Here is a 23,829-nt window from a genome sequence, read left to right on the forward strand (position 1 = left end):
GGACTTAATTTGAGCACGCTAAATAGTCCTGCTCTTAGAAGTGGTACAAAAATGAATTAGAATTCAATGGTGAATGAAAGTGAGTGAAAATCTCTGCATATAGACAGTATATCCACTTATCTTGTCTTATGGACAAATCAATAAAAAGTTTCGAACACCCCCAATTCCAAAGACAACACATAAAAAGGAATAGTTACCCATGTGTTCTTCCCAATGCACAGCAGGTACCTTCACTTCACAAAGTAAACATTAACTCTTGCACATTAAAGTAAAGATTACAGTGGTGATGAATAGGTGCTGCAGCAGGACTCAGAAAGCTTTGTCCCAATGAGGCCAGCAACAACCTCTCATAAAAACAGCGACGCAATTGTGCTCTGATGCAAAATGTGGCCAATGAAATGGACTTCTCCCTCTCTACTGAAACAGTTCCTCCAAATCAAATCACTCACCCCGGGATAACTTGAGAGCAGGCGCCTGTGACACTCATTTCAACACAAACAGCTTCCACTACACTTCTATCGAGTAGGGTTAGTTAAAAGCAGAAGTGCTGAACGCGGTGCTGACTCCATGGCTGTCTCATTCAGGGCTTGATTCATGGCGGTCATTATTTGGGAAGACGTCCTGATTGCCTGCAGGAACAGACTGAACAGCCGTGACCCGCAGACCTGCCCTAAATCTCACTGTCTCATATAGGTGAACGCTTAAAGACTGCAAGATGGGATCAGAGAGCCATTTAAAAAAGGGAGATACGATGCTCTTGTGGTCAAGGAGAGAGAGGGAATGTCATTAATGAGCCTGTAATTCCTCAGACTCAGTCGAGCACAGAGGTGGAGAGGCAGGAGAAAGGGCGGGGTGAGCGAGGAAGCAGATGACTGTAATTGCATCCCTGACCCGACTTCTTTTATCTGTTCCAAAAAAAGAGCTGGAAATGGTCTCTTGGCTTAAGAGAGAAGTCAAGTCTGCCTTCAATGGTTTACAATCTGCTGGCCTTCCCCTTCATTCAGCTGTTCAGTGAGGAGCAGGTGCAGGAAGGCTTACACAAGCACAGTTACAAACAAACAGTCTCTACTACTGTACGCTCACTCTTTGGCAGAATGAGAGTTCATTCTGCATGACAGTATTATTTGAGCAATTGCTTTTTTAATAATCCCCCGAATCTTTAATCAAGCTCCACAGCACATGTTGGTTGTTTGCCAGCCATTCTGCTATGCTGCTGAAAAACAACGTGGTTGGCAGAAGAATGAATATTTAGAATCCGAAATGATTCAAAATGTTGTTGCTCTCTGATCTATAACTGTTTAATAAAAGCAATCAGCTACTTAAAGCAGTACGTTACAGTGTGTTGACAACATCTAAGGGTTACGCCTCGTTCCAGCCTCCTAGTAAAATCACTGTAACGTACGGCCTCTCTTGGCTAATTGGATAAGCAAGTAATGCTCGGTGGATTGTAGCTATAAAAAGGGAGAGACGGATTGAGCACATACACCATCTTTTACAATTCTGATTGCAAAAGGCTCTCTAGCCAACAAAGCATCCCAAGACATGAGAAGTGTGGAGGTGTTGAAGAGACAACACAAAAGCAAGTAGTGCAGGAAGAATGCCAGCTGTAGGAAGAAAGACCGCCCTATACGCAACACTTTCAAGAAGGATGGGGTTTTCCCTTTCCTGTAGTTAGTGTGTATGTAAATGGTCTGCAGAGGCTACAATCTCAACGTTTCTCTCCCACACGCAGGGGGGGGGGGGGACCTGCCTGAAACGCCTCCATTGGATCCCTTTGTTTACTTCCTTAAAATAGTGACATCACTCTGTAACACTCCGGCTTTTATTGGGTAGTGATCCAACACATAGTAAGTGATAGGCTAAAGGGCGGGACATCACTGAAGTGTTGACCAATCACAACAGAGCCGGCCAGCTAACCAATCAGAGCAGACTGGGCTCTGGTTTCAGACAGAGGGTGAAAAGCTTTATTTTTCAGCAGTATGAGAAAAAGAAAGAGCTTTTTGTTATTATGCCTGTTTTTAAATGCCTTTTTAATAATGTATTTGTGCTGTATTTGTTCTTAAATGTCGTTTGCTTTTAATCTGTAAAGCACTTTGAATCGCCACGTGCTGAAAAGTGCTTTATAAATAAAATTGCCTTGCCTTGCCTTTTGAACATTAAAGCATGTAAACATGTCAGAGTAGAGGCGCAAACACAAATATAAAACCTGAGAATGAGCGTAATATGGCCTCTTTAACATGTCGACAAATTGAAAGCTTGCCAAACCAGCTTTTCCAAGATGCTGTTGTTCAACTCCGATAGTGCAGTTGCAATTCAGGGTTGTACTAACGGTCAAGTTAACGGTCACCAATGCACTCAAACATTAACATTGTGTAATAACCACAGGATTTAACTAACTAATCAATAAACAGCCAAATAGCACATAACTAGCCATCAAAACAAACTGCACTATAATCTAACACTGCCTGGCTCTACGTTTGTACAGTGGCGAACCGTCAGGGCCTTCAAGGTATTCAGAGAATACCCTGGAACACTCAGATAAAAACAAACAAAAAATCGATTTGACTTCGTGTGTACAGAAGGTCCAGTTGTGATAGACACGGTTCGCCACTGCGTTTGTATAAACCAACAAGTGTGACCTGTTCCACTTTTCAACAAATCATGCTGACAGGTAAAAATACTCTGAATTACTAAAGCATCAAACACGAGCAAACATTTGTTCAGCACATTGACAGGGAAATTCACTTGTTGTTTCATTCTTGGTCAATTTAAAAGCTTTATCATCCATTTCCTGCCATAAGAAACTTTGAGTCAGTGAGGCGCTGCCAGTTTAGATTGTATACAGAAGCGTGTCTTCCCACAAAGCCACAGATGAACTCTGAATCTGCAGCGCTGTAATGGGATTATGAGCAGGAACTCAATCATCCAGCTGCTTCACGGAACGCCTCGACAGTGTGTGCCAATCTTCAAAATAACGTGTTGCCCTTTCACTCACAGGTTTAATCACACCTTCCCCGGCCGTCACAGCTCAGAATGTCTCCTCTCCCAGTCCCAATCCTATCAAGATGAAACAGGAACAAAGACCGCTGTCCCCCTGCTTCCTCCTCCCCTCAGCAATCTCTGAGAAATCCCCTCCTGGTCCTCACCTCCGAGCGACCTGCCAGAGCTCATAATCCAAACTCATTTAGAAATGCAGAAAAAGTCCCGGTAAACTCCAATGTCGCGTCAGGAAATATTGGTGCATGTAAAATATTCATGCAGAGGTGTTCTAGTCACTGTTTCATTCTCTGTATCAGGCAGTGGATAATAGCAAGTGTTCTTGGAGACTTGACTCTTTTATAATCCTCTGTGGCCGTAGTGCTTGGTCAGATGGAGTTCTTGATTTGTGACTGCGAGTGATAATGGATGAGCTTCATGCCTCAGCAATTTCAAATGAAATGCATAACAAAATGTCTGAATTGTCTCCAACAGCCACGGACGAATGCCCCTTTTCTGCAATGTACTGTACATAGGATTTTACATTTTGTATCGACTACAAATGAACATAAGGACCATAACAGAGGCTCAGGATTAAGGCTATGTGCTGATCTTTGAATAACCAACTCATCATTTCATCATGGTGGCAGCAGATTTAGCAAGAAATCCAAGTGTTTTTTTCTTCAGTTGTATCCTGCAGCGCTTCTAGTATCCTGATATTCTCAGGCCGCATGGCAACACTTAAGGTATACAATTTCAATTCCAATCCATTCCCACAATATATATTTCAAAAATAAACTATACATAGAAAATAGTTGTTGCTAAATATAGCCTGTGCAACCACATTGTAGGACCCATGTTAAAATGTATAGTTTGAGATATTTTAATATTCTAATCCTTTGTTGTAGTGCTATTATATCATTTATTTGAACCAGCCATGTGGAATTGACGACATAGACGACCGCAGCTGTTTGTGATTACGTTACATCCGCTGCTGGTGATTGTGTGTGTGTGAGAAGGAGAAAGAAGCACAGAGCAACATCGTTTTTTGACCTGTGAAAATATGTGTTTGTATTTGAGGTAAGTTTCAGAAACCGGCTCGAGTGCACTAAAATTTGAAAGTACACAGCCGAAAAGAATCCGCCCCTTCCTTCAGACTTCCTTACAGAGCACCTCCTCCAACACACATGAACGCGCACATGACGTCAGCAGACTGGTGAAAGTGGCCGCCTGTTGCTGGCGAGTCATTGAAGTACTGCTGCAATGCACGCCCAATGAGGGCACGAGATACATTTGTGCGTGCAGTGGGCGGCAATCCAATCCGTTTAGCCGGGCAGTATTACGGCTTCCACAGATGACATTTTTGTATGGATTTATTGTCAAAGCACAAAGCACACACAAGATATTCATTGCTATCGGGATGTTAAGAGCATTCCATGGAATATAACAAAAAGTATATCTCGAGCCAGTTTCTGAAACTTACCTACCCCACCTTTAAGTAAAGAGTCAAACAAACTATCCTGAGACGTATTTTGTCCGAGTAAAGCTTACCTGTGATTCGAATTTTGGATTAGACGGAACACTGTATATGTCACATGAAACTTGAGCTTCCTTAACCAACAGTTGTATTGCTATATGAGAGTAAAATAGCAACATGAAAAACTGTATAAACGGGGTTTGATAATGCTTCCTGATAATTATAATTGATTGAATGTCACTCAAATAAAACAACCTATAGCTACAGGTATTTTATATATAATGTACAGTATATTGTTGTTATTTTTGGCAAGGAATAAAGTATTTTGAAGTCAACAATTTTGAGTCTTGACTAAAAAAATATGTGACTCAAGTCCAAGTCATTTGAAGTGAGTCTACACCTACCTGCTATAAAGAAATATAACGTTCGTGATAGCTTTATGGATAGCTGGTGCAACCCAATCCTGGTTGTTAACTGCAAGCTGGCATGCTAACTAGCTAGCTAGTCAGTGACTATTGCTCCCAGAGCTTATTTTATCACACACACACACACACACACACACACACACACACACACACACACACACACACACACACACACTGTGATAAACAACATCTCGCTCCGGGTTGAAGCTCACAGGAACATAGATGAACTGGAATGTCCATAAAGACATCAGATTTATTGCAGATTTTCCACTTGATCAGCGTTTAATGTAGAAGACAATTTCCTGGAGCAAATTACTCGCTTGGGCTGAGTCCGTTATGTGTTTGCTGAGTGCTGATTTTAAACACCATTAACATTTGGTTCTGCCCAGGACTTTGAGAAATCCCTGAGAGCTCCTTAGCCCCAGCGTGTAGACCGGTGACAATGCAGCAGGTTGTTTTGGCTTGGAATGATTAAAGTACATGAGTTTAGGTGGTGTTTTCCTCAGTCTCTACTCAAGAAAATCAACATATCCAGAGATGGAAGAACATGGGAAAATGAATGAATGAGAGAGAGAGAGAGAGAGAGAGGAGAGAGAGAGAGAGGAGAGACCGAATCGGTCGAGTGAGAGAGAGAGAGAGAGATATGAGAGACGGAGAGAGAGGATGGACAATCCTATGCTCGGTTAGCACCGGAGACGAGTATAGCGTAGCGCTAGACGATAACGGATGTCACGAGAGCCCTATACGAGAGTAGAGAGAGAGAGAGAGAGAGAGAGAGAGAGAACCATAACACTGTTAACTTTGAGATTGTGATTTGAGGCTTTGTACAATATTGGTGAAGCGTTTCAGAGAAAAGCCCTTTAGCCTGTCTAACCGCTGAGCCCGTCACATGCTGCACTCTTAGGCCACATTTTTATTAAAGAACCACAACGCAACTGCGACGACGAACGTGTGGCTAAACAGTTTAGCCTCGCTAGCTCAAAACCATAGCCAAAGCTTCAAGCGTAATAAACTAGAACAAAAAAAAAAATTTCTCTATCGTCTGATAATGCCATCATAGATATTCCCTCAGCGCTTTTGAAATGTGAGGAAGTTAAAATGGAATGTACATTTATATAACTTTTAAAAGGGTTGACTTTAAGTGATTTGTGTAATGTATTTAGGTGACAAAAACCATGTCAGCTTATGCTGAACTTGTATTGCAGTTGCTGTGGGCAGAAATGTAAGAGAATGAAAATACTTCAGTAGCAAAGATGTCTTGCGTTGCAGATCATTTCAGTCAAATACACAGAATGTTGTTCCAGAAGCTGGGACATCTTACATACAGCTCCTCTGTATGTGTGAAAGAGGCTTTTGATGATGCAGATGAGGTTTGTCAGATCTGGGTTTGTGTTCTATGTGTAGATCAGTTGTCTTGTGTCTGGCGAAATTCATCAGAACAGAAGAAAGACGTGACTTGTGTGCTTAGGGCTCACAGACTCTCCCAAAACTCTGGATCGTACTCTGGAAAGCCACACAGTTCCTCTCTGTTAGAAACAGGAGTCAGTGCCAATGTATTGATCCTACAGCATGCAGGTCCTGCATTTTCTCTAGTGTAACCCGCATATCTTATCCCTGTCTATTTCCCTGTGTTTGTTTCAGAACGTATACACCCCCTCACCCCCTCACTCTCACACACACACACAGACAGACAGACAGACAGACAGACAGACAGACAGACAGACAGACAGACAGACAGACAGACAGACAGAGAGACAGACAGACAGACAGACAGACAGACAGAGATGGAGGGTGAGAGCAGCAGAAGCCTACAGGAGAGTGAAGCATGCACACACAAAAACAGCACAATAACCTCTCCACTTCCAACAGCGTCCCTCTGAAGCACGTCAGAGCAGCGGGCTGTGATCGAGGTGCACAGCGGGGTGAGGAGAACACTTCTCGGGGACACAGCTTAGGGGACAGCGCGGGTCTCTCCTGCCTCGGGACGGACACTCCCACTTATCCCGGGAAAGCTGCAGGAAAAACCACCAGGTAAACTATGCAGACTTTATCCACTTCTGTTCTCGCTTCATTGTGCGCTCCTGTGGAACAATGTGCGCGGGAAGAGTGCGCCAACTGACAGTGGGGAAGTCAAGAGGCACTTGTTTGCGTGGGCCGGGTGTATGCATATTTAATCGCTGAGTGGGCAGCAATATTTCAGAGTATAGTGGCTCACCAAGTGGGAAAGTAAAGCAGGAGAATGAGGCAGGAAGTAGTCGATCGAAGGAGAGGGCTTTTTTTTTCGGGGAATGAGGAATGGAATAGGTCTGCACACTATGATTGTGAAATAGGCTGTGACAATAGCAAACAATGGAATCAGGGTGACAAATATAGAAAATTGTTCAACTTTAATTTGGCATCCCTTTTTTTGGATTTGTACTGCATGAATTATTAAGCCAGGCATTCCGGAGTGTCCTGCCGCCTCCTTCAGTGTGTGGCAGGCAGGCAGGCAGTCCAGGCGCTCATATACAAAGCCAGCACGTTTCACTGTGTCTGCAGCCGAGCAGAGCACCACCTCCAGCAGCAGCAGACCGGGGAGATTTTTTTGGGGGGAGCACGGTTGGAGCCCCGACGCATCTGAACGGCATCAGCCTCGAGAGCTCTCCATGATCAGAATGGATCTGTTGGCTGTTGAATGAGCGGAGGTGTCGCTGTCCGAGGTGCTGAAATCAGCAGACCAGCCGTTCCCCCTTTCCTCCCCAGTCGAGACAGTACGCATGAACTGACGTGAACGCCGAGCAGCAGACCCGACGGCTCAGCAGCTCGGCGGTTAACACAGCAGCTCCCCCGGCCAGAGTAAATGGGAGCGTTAGAAAGATGGAGAGCTTTTTGTTCCCGCTCGTCCTCAGCTGTCTCTGCGTCTCTCGAGTCACAGCAGGTAAGTTTATGTGTATGTGCAATTATCACAGCATGGGTGTTGCCATGCATTTCTATTTGTGGAGCCTGCAGTGGGCTGTTTCACATCCAGGAATGTGTGGGAAATGCTGCTGTCTGTACATGTAGCTGTATTCGGTTTTACCCGGGGTTGTTCCGAGACGTTGCGTAGTCTGTTGAAAGGGCTGGTTGTGTTTTCATTCTACTGGAGGCATTGCTGTTGTTATCCAAGGATTTGAACAATTCACATCTGCGAGATCTACGTGCCTGAGACAGACAGTTGTCATGTGCCTTGATTTGGATTTGTAGTGCCGAATCGACCTGTAACAACCTGTGTGATTGTCTTTATGAAATAAAAGGTGTGTGTGTGTCATTTCAAGCAGGTACTACAGTATATCGACTAAAGGAATTCTTAGTCATGTAACACATCTAAGATTTAGTCGAATAATCGATTAGTAGATAAAATCGACATCTGTAAAAGTGAGCTTCTCTGCAAAAGCACCACTTTAAATTGGGTGTTAACCATAAAATGTGCTCATTCAGGCCATTCAGCATGAAAAAAACATTGAAAATCGACTTAAGAGATCTTAGTCGACCAACAATTACAGATCACTCTTATGGACAAAGAGGAGGCTGTCCACACATATTTCCATCTTATTGTTGACCTGTATATTAGCACAATCAGTGTCGTGTATAATTAGATTCATAGAACAATTGTGGACTACTGATCATTTCTAAACACATTTCAAGAGTCCAAATGTGAGAGTAATGAACTGCCGCTGGCCATTGGAACCACATGATTGGATTAGTGAGGAGCGACAGTGTTCCTCTCACACAGATCAATGAAACTGAACTAATGCGCGCTGCTCTGCCTGTGTGTGTGTGTGTGTTTATTTGTGTGTTCGACAAATACAGTACCAGTGCATCTGTAGAGCATTTGTTTTTGCTGCACAAACTACACACACACACACACACACCACTCTGACCACTCACTGCGATGGAATGTGACACACTTTACTCATGCTATCAAAATGAACCTCTGATTGGCTTTGACATCCTCCCACTTCTCCACCTTCCCACTGACTGAGCTGCTCTTCTCTCTCTCTCACTCACACACACACACACACACACACACACACACACACACACACATATAAACATACACACACACACACACACACACACACACACACACACACACACACACACGCACACACACACACACACACACACACACACACACACACACACACACACACACACACACAATCAAACACACATTAGCCCTCAGCATTTCTACTGGTAGCCTGCGGGATCAGTGTAATGGCACTGGGACCTTGACATATTTTGATTGTTTGTTCCACTTTGTTAAGCAGTACTTGAGAAGACTAAATGCAATATTTTAATCATTTTACAAAACAAATGTCATTAGTAACACTTTATTTTGAATATCAGTTTTGAAGACTTCCTAGATGACTCATAACACAACAGTGTTAGCTTATATTGCTTTCATATATCAATTTGTATGCGAGTATTATTCCATTTGTGAGTCCTCGTTTGAAATATCCATATAGTGACATAGCTATAATAACTCACAACAATAGACAATTCCACATATCCTTAATGTGCTTTTTAAATAATAATGTGTGGCGCAGTGGATAGAGCGTTGGTGTTCAGATCAGGGGGTCACAGGTTCAAACCCCACTGCAGTCAGCATGTCGTTGTGTCCCTGAGACACTTCACCCCATATTGCTCCTGTGGGGATTGCCCACAGTATTGAGTATGTAAGTCGCTTTGGATAAAAGCGTCTATCATGTAACAAGTATCAATCCTTTAAGGCAGGGGTGGGGAACCTCCGGTCTGCCCCTGGACCGCCCTAGAGGAGGTTAGGTCACTTAAATCATGTCCACATGGATAGGAAACTAAATACATTTGCACACATCTTGTGTCCATATCTTTCTCTTTGGTGGTCATGCCACAACCGTGCACGTGCATTAAGAGGTTGCTTTTTCTTTGCACAGCATGAAAGAAAGGCCAAATGAATGGGCTGTGATTTTAGTATTTTTAAGCAGAGGTCAATAATTTGTGCGGCCCTCGGAGGATGTTGAAAAAATTGAAATGGCCCTTGAGAAGAAAAAGGTTCCCCACCCCTGCTTTAAGGGGAGGGTACCATTATATGATTGCAATTATGTTATATTATGTTATCAAGCCTTTATTACCTGTTTATACACCAGTTATAGAGGCTCTATAAGTGGCGTTACATCTGTAGACAACAACTGCATAGGCCCTTATGTCATCTTACAACTACATTGTCAACCATTAGTATTTATATGCTGCTTATAAATAAATCGATTTGAGGTCAATTAACAATCTGTTCCGGAGCTTGAGCTTCTGATTGGAATCAGATGCTGCTATAATGATGACAGTTGTGCACCTCTTCTAAGCTGCCTGTGATGTGTTCACCTCTTTGTTCATGTTTAGGCTCTGATGAAGACACAATGCAACACTGGCCTTCCCGCAGCAATAAAGGTTGTAAATCAATAATTGTGCTCCAGTAGCTTTGTTTCCTTTCAACCCTCTACTGTATCTAGAAAAGGCAGAACATGGCCAAAATAAACAGCCTCGAAAAACATATATCGTATCTCCTATATCTACCATTCCATGACATCTGCTAATGGAGTCCATGTGAAAAGCTCCAGAGCAGTTCCCAAATGAACCTCAAGGTTGATACCCAGTAAGTCTGAATGTTTGTGCGAGCGCTTCAAAGGGTTGCAGACTGAAGTGTAACCGAGGTTAACTTTTGAAAAAACAAGGCAAGTCGATTCAAGTTTTTGTCTTGCTGTGTATTTTAAGCCTCAGTGAGACACCTGCAGCGGGAATAGCAGGCCGGATCGATGTCGAGGTGGACTGGCAGGAGAGAGTGAGTGGGCGCCACGTCAACAAAAAAACATACACTACGGTGACGTCTTTAATGCGTCTGTGTTTATTGTGAGTTTATAGTCTGTTGATAGATCTGTTGAAAGTTATGGTAATGTTTCAATTTCAAATGTAAATCGACTCTATAACACATTCACCCAATTGAGGCCATAAATAGTCACAGGCAATTCTCCCCCGTCCCTAACAGCCCCTGGGTTTGAAGAAAGGAAAATCAATGAATCAATCAACAAATTGTACAGTGATGCAAGCGCTGAAAATGCTTCAGACTGAGAGACACTTATGAGTGAGGAAATCTCTCAAGAGCTCAGGGGTTGTCTTTTATGCCGTAAACAAAAGATATGTAGAACAATTTGGCAACCGCCTACGAGGTGATAACTTTACTGTGAGCACCGGTATATGATGTGTCAAGTTTAAGGCAATGGAGCATCCATAGAGAGGAGTTATAGGCCTCGGCTGTGAGTGCCAAAGTTTGTCAAATCTACCCATCTTCTTCTCTCTGACACCAAATGACCATCGAACACGAAACAGACTCACGATGAATATCCCTCAGACATCCAGTCAGTGAGAGAAATGCAGAAAAAGACCAAATCAAAAATAAAGTTTCTTTGTGCCATTTCTCACACACACTACAGATACTGCTTTGTGCCATTGAGTCAGGATTATTTGTACAACACAGTCAATTCTTTATTTATTTCAAAGCGTTTGGGTTTCTGATTTTATTATTCCCAGACGGCAGATTTGTTGTTCAAGTGAGATGGTTAAGCATTACTCAGCACAAACTTCCTCATCATTGTCAGAGGGTAAGCAGGGCTCGTGTTCATGCTCCATAACAATGATGTCATTAACTTTACCGTACACTTTGCATCAGTTTTAATCCTCCAAATGCATCGCTGCAGCCCTTTTCATTCAAATGTGTGTCTTTAAGGCCTGCTGGCTGTGTGGAGCAGCCTGCTAATTGGAAAGCCACTTTAACAGGGCACCGAAAGGGTGCAAGACAAAGAGGAGGCTGTCCACACATATTTCCATCTTATTGTTGACCTGTATATTAGCACAATCAGTGTCGTGTATAATTAGATTCATAGAACAATTGTGGACTACTGATCATTTCTAAACACATTTCAAGAGTCCAAATGTGAGTGTAATGAACTGCCGCTGGCCATTGGAACCACATGATTGGATTAGTGAGGAGCGACAGTGTTCCTCTCACACAGATCAATGAAACTGAACTGATGTGTGCTGCTCTGCCTGTGTGTGTGTGTGTGTGTGTGTGTGTGTGTGTGTGTGTGTGTGTGTGTGTGTGTGTGTGTGTGTGTGTGTGTGTGTGTGTGTGTGTGCGTGCGCGCATGGGGACACAAGGAAAACAGTTTGTGTGCATGTCATTATCTGTTCATTCATTTCCCTGTAGTCGATCATGTGATCACAATTAGCCGTTTGTAATTATTTTGTGTTATCTTGTTAGCTGTTTATTTAAAAGCGCTCTACTGCGTTCTTGTTTATCTGGAGGCTTATCACAGTGTACAACACAGTCGATGCATTTTCCTTCTTGATATGTTACATCAGATCTTTGGGGGCTTTGGCAGGAAATATCTTGTAATGTTGCAATTGTATGCAACAATGCTGGAAAACAATTTCGTTTTGTAACTTTATGTTGCAGGGCTATTTGTATCATATTATTCTCAAGAAGACATGAACAGACTTTGGCAAGCTGTCACCACAGTAAACTGGGTCCAGTCTACACAGGCCGGAGGGCTTTGCAGCATCACATTCACTCTTTGATTGAACTAGTGATGAAAGCTCTTTCTTACTACACAAACAGTAGGCCACTTTTTAACTTTCAAACAATTTAGCTATTGTGCCATCCCAAGATACAACAAATTAATATAAGCCAGAGAATGCTGCTTATGCATTTCAATACAACATAAATAAAGAAGAAGAAATATAATAAAAACTAGTTTAAATAACTTTTAAAAGTCAGATTATCTGACCTTGTTGTCTATAAATAAAACCATAAATCATGCACTAAATATAGGTATTACAGTCCATCATGGCTTAACTTCCATGTGTTTTAAAAAAAGTTAGCATACTAAAACATTAATATCCAATAACCAATATGATTCTTGTTCGTCTGAACACCAGAAAATGTCGAGAACAAATATAAATTGTTGCATCTCAGTCGTGTTCACACTTTGTTTACAAACTAACAACATAAAGTAATAGACTGATTCATTGTTATTACTGTGGGTCATGGTCACACACATATCAGGCTCATTTTCAGGTTCACCTTTTTAGTGTGTGTCTCTTCTGTGACATGTCTCCATGTTTTAATGTTCAGAAAGCTCTTTACTTTTCTCCTACTGCCTGTGCTGCACCTCTTTTCACCCTCTGTCTGAAACCAGAGCCCAGTCTGCTCTGATTGGGAAGTTTTATAGTGCCCGCCCGGACACTTCTCCCATATGGATATAGTGCCGTCAGCCACCAGCTCTGTTGTGATTGGTCCACCACTTCGTCAGAAAGGTCACCTCCTACCTTTAGCATATCACGTACAATGTGTTGGCAATAGCCAATAGAATTGAGAGTGTTGGGAGAATATAAAAGCAAGTACTAACTAATGAGCCTGATGTGACAGAGTCGTTTAATTTGTGGAACAAAGAACCAGGGCTGAAGGAGAAAAAAGCAAATAAATGTTAGAGACACCGATGAATAGAGCGATGGCCTTGTGTTTGATAGCGAGGACTCATATGTTCTAAAGCTTTTGCAATCTGGTTGCAAGATTAAGATCAAACAGCAGGAGCTAGAAACATAAAAGAGAATAGTCAAGATGTCTTTCTCTTTCAAAAAATGTTTTTTCATTTGATTTCATTTGGAAGCTTTTCTTTAACCATGTAACAATGTCTCTTTATATTCTGAAATTGGAATGAAGCAGGCGTTAGAGGACAGATTGGAGCGATCATCTGGACCCCCGGCCTGTGGGAGATAGAGATGGCGTTGCCAAAACACTGACGTAGCAGCGGGAGCTCGCTGACGCAGTCTGTCGTCTGTCCACTGTCACATCTGAGTGCATGCAGGTGGAGAGAGGTCTGAGCTGCTGTTGGAGAGAATCAATGACATTAATACAAGTAGAGATGCTGGTAGTGTTGTTGTTGTTGTAGTTGTTGTTGTTGTTGTCATAAGGGGCCCTGTTTTGCTTTTCGAGGTTTCCCTTTTCCTGTAGTATTTTTGTGCATGTAAATAGTCTGCAAAGGCTAAAATCCCTGTGTTCCCTCCGGAGGGAGTGTGACTCCCAGACACTCCCTCCCTCCCTGCCTGAAACGCCTCCATTGTTTCCTTTCTTTGCTACTGGAACATAAGAGGATACCTATGTAACACCCGCACTTCTATTGGCTAGCTAGCGCTGACCATTGTAATTGGGCTCCTTATTAGGTACCCGGTTGCTCTCCTCTATAAACTAAGAGGGGGGATCTTTTATCAACAGAGCCGGCCAGCTAACCAATCAGAGCAGACTGGGCTCTGGCTTCAGACAGAGGGCGAACAGATGTGTCTATGGCTGCAGCACAGGCGCTATGAGAATAATAGACCTTTTTGAACATTAAAGCATGGAGACATGACACAAACTTCAAGTATGAACCCGAAAGTAAGCATAACATGGCCCCTTTAATTACTTATTTATTTGTGTGCATGAGGGATGGAATTTTTCAAGAAATCCATAGGCACTATTTTATCATTTATATGTATAAAGTCAGTTCAAAATATGCACGACTAGATAATTGGTTTTATCAAATATATGCAGCCTACTTTATTATAATGAAGAATGATTATTTACATGTTATGAGTTACTTGTTCTCAGCAGAAGCTGCAAAAGAGAAAGGAAGGGAAAAAGCCACATCGACTTTGTATATTTGAGCATAAAAATCCAGTTTTTATTTGCCACACGACCGTCAAATCCTGAGGGGGGGTTATCGACACCCAGTGTGTTTTACAGTCTTTGGCACTTGGGGAGTTTGAGTTTACCTGCACCACTAACACACAGATACTTTTGCTCGTTGTCCGTTGTCTCCTGTTCTGCCGGTTTTCTCCGGCACAGATAGAATTATTTATTTCATGCTTGTGTAACTGTAACGTGTGTGCCTGTCAGTGTGTGCGTCAGTCAGTTTCCCATGATCAACCTCTGTGCCATGGAGCTGGCAAGTCTGGTGTGGGATGGAGGGGCAGCAGTCAGTCACACAGCATGTGTTTTGCTAGAGAGACACACAGTTGGATAAAGAGAAAAATGAGCGAATGCAAAAGGGAGAAAAAGCCACAGGAGAGAAAGACAAACCCTGAAAGAGACGGAGAGCGTGAAACGTGGAGGAACCATAGTGAGATTTGTTCACGTCCCCCCCCCCCTCCATCTGCCTGTGATACCAATCCTCCCAGGCAGCTTCTGTAGGCGTCACTTTACCAGCTGTGCTCGTATCCACACAGAGAGAGAAACAGTAAGTCTAGAGCTAAAAGACAGAAAAAAGAGGACAGTTATGTATCAAGCGCTAATTTCATATTCATAGCATTATATCAAACTGTGGGCGTCATCAGCCCCCTCCCATATGTATTGAGATTTCATCAACAGTGGGTTCGTCAAATAAATAATCAACCTCTCAGCAATCCTTTGCCTTTTTTAAGTAGCTGGCAAGCATTCTCTCTTCACACAGTGCTGCATTGATTTTCATACCCTGCCTTTTGACATTTAATTAGAGAAAAAAAGTTGCGTGTGTGTGCGTGCGTGTGTGTGCCATCTGATGGAAAGTTTTGTGTTTTGTAATGTCACCCTCCCCACGTCAGCATTTTCGTGGCTAGCGGGGATGGAAAATGAATTTCCTGTGAGTAAATAACTCATTTATTTAACAAAGAAATAAGCCCCTCCGGAGTTATTGTTTGTCAGTAACGGGCCGCTGTGATGTGCAGGGGCAGAACACGCAGCCTCCAACACACCAACAGGCTGTTCATACAATGGGAATCTTCATCTTTAGGCAGTCAGTAATCTTCAAAGTATCCACATTGTAAACCTGATCAGCAGCCAATGTGGGAGTGTGAGGCTAATCAATACCAGCATAGTACATGAGTGTGTCCTGCCAAAGCAAATCTCTTCCCTTTTCACCCATCTCCACCCAGATTCCCATTGAAGTGTCACTTAGAGGCGGAGAGCTTTACACGCCAGGCTATGGAGGAGCTGCCAGAAAGCTCTGGTGTAGTAGCTGTAATAAAAATATAGAGAGGAGCATTGGAGAGACAGACCGAGACAATGCATGTGAGGGGGAGGATTAGCAACAAAGATGTCAATTACAGTCAGAAAAATAGGCGTTGGAAGCAAAAGAGAATATTGGATTGCAATACAGAAACCCTGTAAAGGTGGATTTCCTCGGAAAAGGAGGCGGTGAACACAGATCCAAGAGCTACATGGCAGGACGAAGAAGACACAATATCATATTTATAGGAGCTGCCTTTTGTGGTTACGTATCATTTCAAATAGGGAAGAGAGATAGAGCAGTTGTGAAACAGTAGGCAGTCTCTGATGAAAAAGGCATTATAAATCAATTATGAAAAAACATAACGCAGCGTAACAGTGTGGCTCTGATGCGCACACACGTGTCAGATAGCACTTCTGCATGATTCACCAGATGTTTTAGCTTATAAATGAGACGCATTAACGCCTCGTGTTCGTGTCACTCTGTGATCTTCCTAACTTCTGTGTGTATGCCTATCCACCACACCCTGCTCCAACTGCAGATCAGCACAAAATCCTGATGGCTCTATCATGGCACATTAACTATGGATGAGGGGACACTGGCGTTTCTACCGGCTAACCCTCTAGAGCAGTGGTTCCCAACCTTTTTTCCCAAGAGCCCCCACAAATGACTCCTGTTGGAAGTTGCGCTGTCCCCCCCCCCCCACACCCCACACCCCACACACACACAAGGGGGGGGGGGGGGGGGGGGGGCGCAACAGCGGTAATTAAAGTTTCAAAGTCTCAAAAATGCTACAACTACTGTCACAAACTGGATGAATGTGAAGTATTTTGTTAAAGGAGGATGAAAGCGTAATTAAGGAGCACTATTGGAGTGACTTTGATGGTTATTGGACTCAGGATTAATTCATTTGGATTCCCGCTGTATGAAGAAATTAAAGGACGGCGCAAGTGGAAACATTTCACAAAGGGATTAAACTGTTTAAAACACATGCTCAAAGTGAGCCGGATTTTGCCGATGTGGATTCAAAAGTCGTAAATAATCTACAAAATGGAGGAGACCGATCTGATCGGAGCAACTGTGACAAATAATCCAACTGAAACCGGCATGGACAATGACTGTTTTAAAAATGCGCTTATCCAGACGAGTCCGGTTTGGACACTTTACGGGCAGAAGAAACATTTCTATTAAAGAAAGAATTATACATTTCTGTCTTTTTATGCCTATAATAGCCACTAACTTGAATTTGTATTCAAATTAATTAATCAATATTTTTTATATTTTATTGTAATGTATAGACAAGGCTTTTAGTGACAATCATGTATTGCGTTACAATTATATGTAAAAAAAATTAAAAAAAATAATTATATTTGGCCTCAAATCATCTGAGGCCTGGCGCCCCCCCTGCGATCTTTGGCTCCCCCTCCGAGGGGGGCGCGCCCCCCAGGTTGGGAACCACTGCTCTAGAGCACAGTGTGTCCGCAGCTCACACGCATGTTAGTGTGTGTGAAACAAGCGGCAAGAGATTGTAATCCCCCTGCGTCGTGACTAGCTTCAACGCGTTAATCAACATGTGCTAATTTATAGCCGCTCATTCCCCAGTGGCCCCCCGCTTTCTAGCCATTACAGCTGCTGCGTGCACTTTTATGTTTTTCCCCTACCAAGTGAACTGGATTCTTCCCACCTGCTGGTTATCACACCTTACCTACAAAGTGACTGTTTACTTACTATTAGCCCTGAAATGAGCTAAAGTGGTTTCAGATGCTAAACATGAATTTGTAGCTGCACAGCGATCCCCAAAGGGATTCACATAAAGGAGTCATAAAGGAGTTTGTGAAGTTACAAACACGCGGGGCCTGTGCCTACTTCTAAACTGCAGGGTAACAATAATATATATGATGAGGCTAACGGGTCGTTCTCATGTTAGTTCACAAGCTACAGCCCGGCTCATTAGCATCCAGGGAGCAGAGCCGGCCCAGAGGCCTGACTCAGAGAGACACATTCAGAAGTATTGCAGAGCTGTAATAAGGTGAGTCAGTCCCCTGAGGAGCAGGTGGAGGCTGGAACACCACCCTGCTAGCTTTTATTATCAGTCTAAAAGCACCGGCTGTCTGCTTGGGTTTCACTGAATCAGACAGTTGCAGTTCGCTCGGGTCCTTCCGTAGTTCAGCTGCACAGGTTGCTCTGGTATACTGAACATTCAAAGATTTCTAAATATCCACAGCAGGGGCAGTAGTTGGTCAACTTTACTAAAAGCTCAATCATATTGGCCTCTTTCACAACAGACATTTTGTCTTGGGAAAAGCACAGATGTTGCTTAAAATATTCCCGATAGCTGTACTCTGTTTGAATGTCCCAGTAAGATGAAACAATGTTCTTTTGTACTTTCCCAACTGTGGCCTTTTGTAGCCAGTTAAGATTGATTTTGCACCACTATGTTATTACATAGTAGACTGCAAAGATTGGCTATTGTTGTGAAGGTAATGGGAAACAGCAAACTCAAGGAAGCTCAAATAACTACTGGCAACATTTAATTAAACTTCTGGAACGGTGTGGCACGGGCCAAAGGACAACATATTCGATTTTGCAGTGGATCCAAATCAGTTTCTGCTGTATTGGTTGTTTTCTGATGTTCTTGACAAATACAATAATGAAGCAGCCAAGTGTTTGCTCTATGCTTTTCACCTGTTAAAGGAGAAAAATACATATACATTACATGACATGTCACTTGTTAGACGCTTTTATCCAAAGCGACTTACATTCTCAATAATGTGGACAATCCCCACAGGAGCAATTTTGGGGGAAGTGTCTTGCACAGGGACACAACGACATGCTGACTGCAGTGTGGTTTGAACCTGTGACCCCCTGATCCGAACACCCATGCTCAACCCACTACACCATACACAATGAGAAGAGGGATTACAGCCCACTCCCACTCTGAGGCCACTCGAAGGCTTCATTCATCCATTCCTTAACCCCATTTACACCATACAAAACATACGATCTGTATCCAGGTGTTTTCATAATCTTCTGATAAATCGATAGTCATTCATGTCAACTAAAGTCTGCTCAGACTGTGATAACATTTAAATATACAAAGCATATATGAGGGGCTGGCTGTCAGCAAACATTGAACGTCCTGCAGAAAGGAGACAGGCAGGAGGGGGGGCCGGCTGGCAATGAGCCTGGAGGAAGAGGAGTGGGAACAATGATCCTGTCTTTCTGAGGTCAGGGAGATTAAGGGAGCGTTCATTAAAGAATGATAGGCTTCATGCACTGGGACTGTTTGTGTGTGTGGTGAAACAGCAGCTCTCCTTGACTGTATACAGTCACTGCTGGTGTGGTCTCTAATGAACGGGGATATTAAGGAGCTGTCACCCTTCACACTCTCTCAGCATGGGACAGACAATTAGCCGTCACTCTGATCATCATCGTCCTAACAAAGTCACACACACACACTCACACACCTGGGACACCCGTCATTGCTCAAAGTCACCCCCATCTCTCGGGGTGAGGCAGACTGTGTGCTACCTCGATGAGCGAGAGTTTATAGAGACATCTGTCTGGTGTTTCATTAGAGCTGGCTCTCATGTCATGTGGATATTCAAGGCTCGCGGTCACAGCCAGCGTCCGCTCTAGTTGTCCCTCAGCGGCCATACGGGGGGAGAGGAGACGAACAAAGACAGACAAAAGTGACCAGGAGCTGCGGGACGTGAGGACAATCAAAGAGATCGCTTAACTTTGTTTAGAGGACAGTTAAAGATAAATAACAAGGGCATATACTATTTAATTTTACTTCCCCCCTTTTTGCCATTTCCTACAATCTATAATCTTTTTTATTATCATTCTTCTCTTATGTAATCTCAACGTCTCTGACTGTCTGACAGATCAAGGTCTGATTTTCCGGGAGAAAACACAATATTTCCCTCGCTACTGCCAACAGCCAGTCAGTATTATTTACAGTAAATGAATGCTCCACTCAACTTTATTGTTCAAAAGTTAAACATCAATAAAAATATCATTATTTTAAGATGGAAAAGATCTAATTTCAAAAGGGCTTTGCAGCAGGCTGCTTCATTGTACGGAGCAGAGAGAAAGTATAGTTAAATCAGAAGTTGTGAGGCTTTGTTAAAGACTAAACAGCTCTGTGCAAATATATAAGATTGTAAAAGACTTAAGGCAAAGGGAGGGGTGGGGTCCTTCTATCTTCTATCTGTAAGTAGTCAGCTTTAATTTCTTCTTCTTCTTGTTTTTCTTCAGTCTTGCCCATTAAAGACTTCACTTCAAATAAAGATCAGTGAACAAGTCGAGGCAGAATGTTTCTAAGCCTATAAATGTTTTTTAAAAGTCTGTGGCTCTGCAGGAGCTTTGGAAGATCTCCAGGCCCGATCTGGGATTAGATAACAGACAGCCTGTGCTACAAACTGGGGGCATGGAGTTTAAAGGCAATTGAGTTGAATTATGGGTAATGTGGGATCTGTGTATTTTGAGCTCGACCAAACTTGGATAGGGGGTGGGATGGTTTGTTCGCCTGTTTGACAAGAAAGCTGTTACAGACCTAACAAAGAGTATTGTAAATGGTAGAGGCTGCCACTCAAGGTGCTACCTGCTCAGGGGAACTAACATTCACACACTGTCGGCCATGTTTGTTTAAGTATCTTGTTCAAAGACACTTGTTGACTGCAGGGGCTGAGGATCCAAACACCGACTTCCCAAATGGTGGACGACCGCTCTACTTCCTAATAATTCCAAAACTACAAATAATGTAATATGGCGCATGACAATCACTGCTGAGTTATCAGTAATTGTATGACTTTTTAAATAGTAATGGGTAATGAGTAATTGGTTACATTTTCAAATAACGTGTAACTTGCCCAACACTGGTGAGCACAGCCATTGCTTCAATTAGAGTAACATTTCTGATTGTGTTGTTCCTACCTAGACTCTACTTCTAATAAAATGAGCATCTCAAGTCTGATTGACTTTTGATTCACTCCAGATTCATTTGTGATTAAATGTATAGGAACTAAAAGACATCACTTATATATTTGTTTCCTTGTACCAGAGCCAATATACCATACAACAGGTTTGAAGGCAACATCAAAAGTTGAGATACCTCAGCTCCTTCTGCATCGATTTTTGATTCCTTTTATCTATTTATTTTTTCTAGCACTCACAAGTCTCTAACCAGGAGGAGTATTACACATGTGCTAACAGGGCAACGGTCTGTCAGCCACAGCAATTAATGTATTCCCTGAAGGGCATTAGGAGCTAAATGTTAACTATCACTGTGTGTTTTGAAAGCGGTGTTAGTGTTTGAGAGACATAGTCAGTGAGAGAGGACTAACAGACGTAATGAGCTTGATTTGTGAATTCATCAGTCCCATCAGCCCCTCCGCCTAAGACGGCGGCCCTTCAGGCTTCTTAGGAAATCGTAAACCAAAGCAAAGCTACATCAAACATCCGAGTCCCCGCTGATGAAGAGATGTCGCAGGTGTTCATCCTGTCGTCTACTGTTAGTCAGGCCATTTATCACAGTGTCAGCGGGAGGCGGGGGGGCTGTAACAGAGGCCTGCTCCGTCCCAATGTACAGTATGTCAGTATCCAAGTGCTACTGCAGCTCATCATCCTGTAATTATCAGCTGTGTGATTTGTACCCGTCGAAGGACAAGTGAGTGGTAACCTATTCAATAACTCATTGACTGCATTTGGTGGGCTAAATTAGATTTATATCCCATTAAAGACTGAAGAGCGGCGTCACTGAGAGTGACCACTTCTCCCCCTCTCCATTCATCTCTCTCACTTCTGCTTCCCATTACAAATATTAATCAATCCCAAAAGGCCGCAGTGATTCATGAGAACTGATGTCCACCAGACTGGCTCTTTACAAACACCGTGAAAGATCTCTTTAAGAGAAGACACTAGGAGAATATGGTAAACATTTTAACTGATCGAAATCACCATACAACTTTACTTTTTGTCTGCCAAGGCTTCTAAAATGTAATGTTTAAATGAGGCAATATCTTATTAGATTTTTGCTAATTTGCATATCTTCTTCCACAGGAATCAGTTTAAACACTTATCAAATGGTTTTACAAAGCGTCATTTAGATCTCTTTTTACTCTACAAATTAAACACTGTCAACATTATTTTTAAAGGAAATCAATTTTCACCATGATTCTAGAATTGTAATATTTGATAAAGAATATATGAACAACCCCCTCAATAAAAACCTATAGAATAGATAGGAATAACAATTTAACATTTGGTGAATGTAAGTGTTAGACATCTGGCTCAGAGTATTAAATAAACCCCATAATGTGTATTTGGATGTTTTCACTTCTGCCGTGTATGTCTTCTCATCTGGAGTCATCTCCTCTAACTCTCTAAGAGAGTGCATTCATAAAATAAGCGCCTTACATAACATTAACATATATAAACTGGATAATAAAGATCTCATTAAGAATGTGCAGACAACAGGAGAAAAAAAAGCACATCTGAACATGGTTGGAAAATGTCTTCAAAAGGCCTTCGATGGTCATTAATCCTACTGTGCGTACAGCATCTTCTGTTTAACTGATTTACTGACCCGTGGGTTCTTTCCTGGCCTTTCCAGCATTTCCAGGCAGCAGCTCAGACCTCTGGACCGGTCACAGTTTGATACGTTTTAATTAGACCCTCAGGTATAACCGCTAATTGCATCTAAATGAAAACAAGGAGGGCACTTTGCGAGTCATAACTGATTGGATTTAAATTACATTTGTTTAATTGTGTAATTCATATCTAATTCCTAGATATGTCTGTGTATTTGCATCATCAATTATGGAGCCACAACATATTGTTACACCTGTACAGCAAGACAGTGACGTCAATTACATGTTTTATCCATAGTTTAAACTTTAAAATAGTTTAATGAGAACATAAATAATAAGGAACTAGGAAAGATCCATTTCAATATTTTGGAAACAAATGGGTGTGTTCTCATCTACTGCAGGCACTTTGAAAATATGCTAAGGAACCAAAAACAACACAAACAGTAATTAGAGTCCTATTGTGTAACAGCTCAGGCCACCACACACAGACACACACAATCACATGCTTCATTAGAAAATGAGCCAAGTCATTATTGTCAAGTCTTTTAGCCCTTAACCTTGCCTTCTGTTATCATTTAATCATACTTGTATTTCGTTCAGTTTTAGAATACAGCATCTTTCAAAAATATTGACACGGGTCAATGGACTCTTCAGAATGTAATGAGGACTTCCTGTTGACTTTCATTCTGTTCAGCCATGAACAAACAGTTTTAATGTGGGATAGATTTTGGTATATGTGCAGAGTTTGTATTTCTCTTCTCCTTGATTTTTGGCATCATTATTGTTGTTCATCCAGGAGGTTTTTGTCTCAGATCTGTTTGTTAGCGGGAATACTGGAAAGTTCTGTCCTAATTTTCATGAAACTTATAGGAAAGGTGTACCACGAGCCAAAGAAAACCCCAATTGTTTTTGAAGTTGAACCTTATCAGGTGGTGGATCCAGGAATTATTTTTCACTTTGGTTAATGTGGAATCATAGTGGTATTAATTCAGGAAATGGGGCTAACGGAGGAGCACTTGAATGCACCATTGACCTTGGCAGAGTTCTGCACTTCCTGATTGCCGCTCTAGTTTGTACATGAAATATATTTAATTTTGTCTGGCATTGAAAATATATTCTTAAAATACTGCACCAATGATCTCTTGGGTTTGGGGAGTTCAATTCAAGTGCAGAATTAAAAGATTTTCAAATAAATTATGCAGTTTTTAAACAGTTTGAAATCTCAGTAGCCATGAGGTAAGTTTACAAAGACAGACAAAAAGACTTCATTACTCTCATCTTGCCCCAGA

At 42.3% G+C, this 23,829-nt stretch overlaps 1 protein-coding gene across 2 annotated transcripts in view; it reads left to right on the top strand.

Annotated features, from left to right (window-relative positions):
* The first annotated feature begins 7,112 nt into the window (after positions 1-7,112).
* The window catches only part of fndc5a (fibronectin type III domain containing 5a), a 45,079-nt gene continuing 28,362 nt past the window's right edge, over positions 7,113-23,829 (top strand). For both annotated transcript variants that reach the window (XR_004569536.1, XM_034221922.1), the window contains exon 1: positions 7,113-7,795. Coding sequence is in view for 1 of the 2 variants with exons in the window: in XM_034221922.1 (XP_034077813.1) it covers positions 7,735-7,795 (61 nt within the window). In the remaining variant the exon portion in view is untranslated. The remainder of the gene's footprint in view (positions 7,796-23,829) is intronic.

The sequence above is a fragment of the Gymnodraco acuticeps genome, unplaced genomic scaffold (genome assembly GCF_902827175.1).
Source record: "Gymnodraco acuticeps unplaced genomic scaffold, fGymAcu1.1, whole genome shotgun sequence".
Classification (NCBI taxonomy): Eukaryota; Metazoa; Chordata; class Actinopteri; order Perciformes; family Bathydraconidae; genus Gymnodraco; species Gymnodraco acuticeps.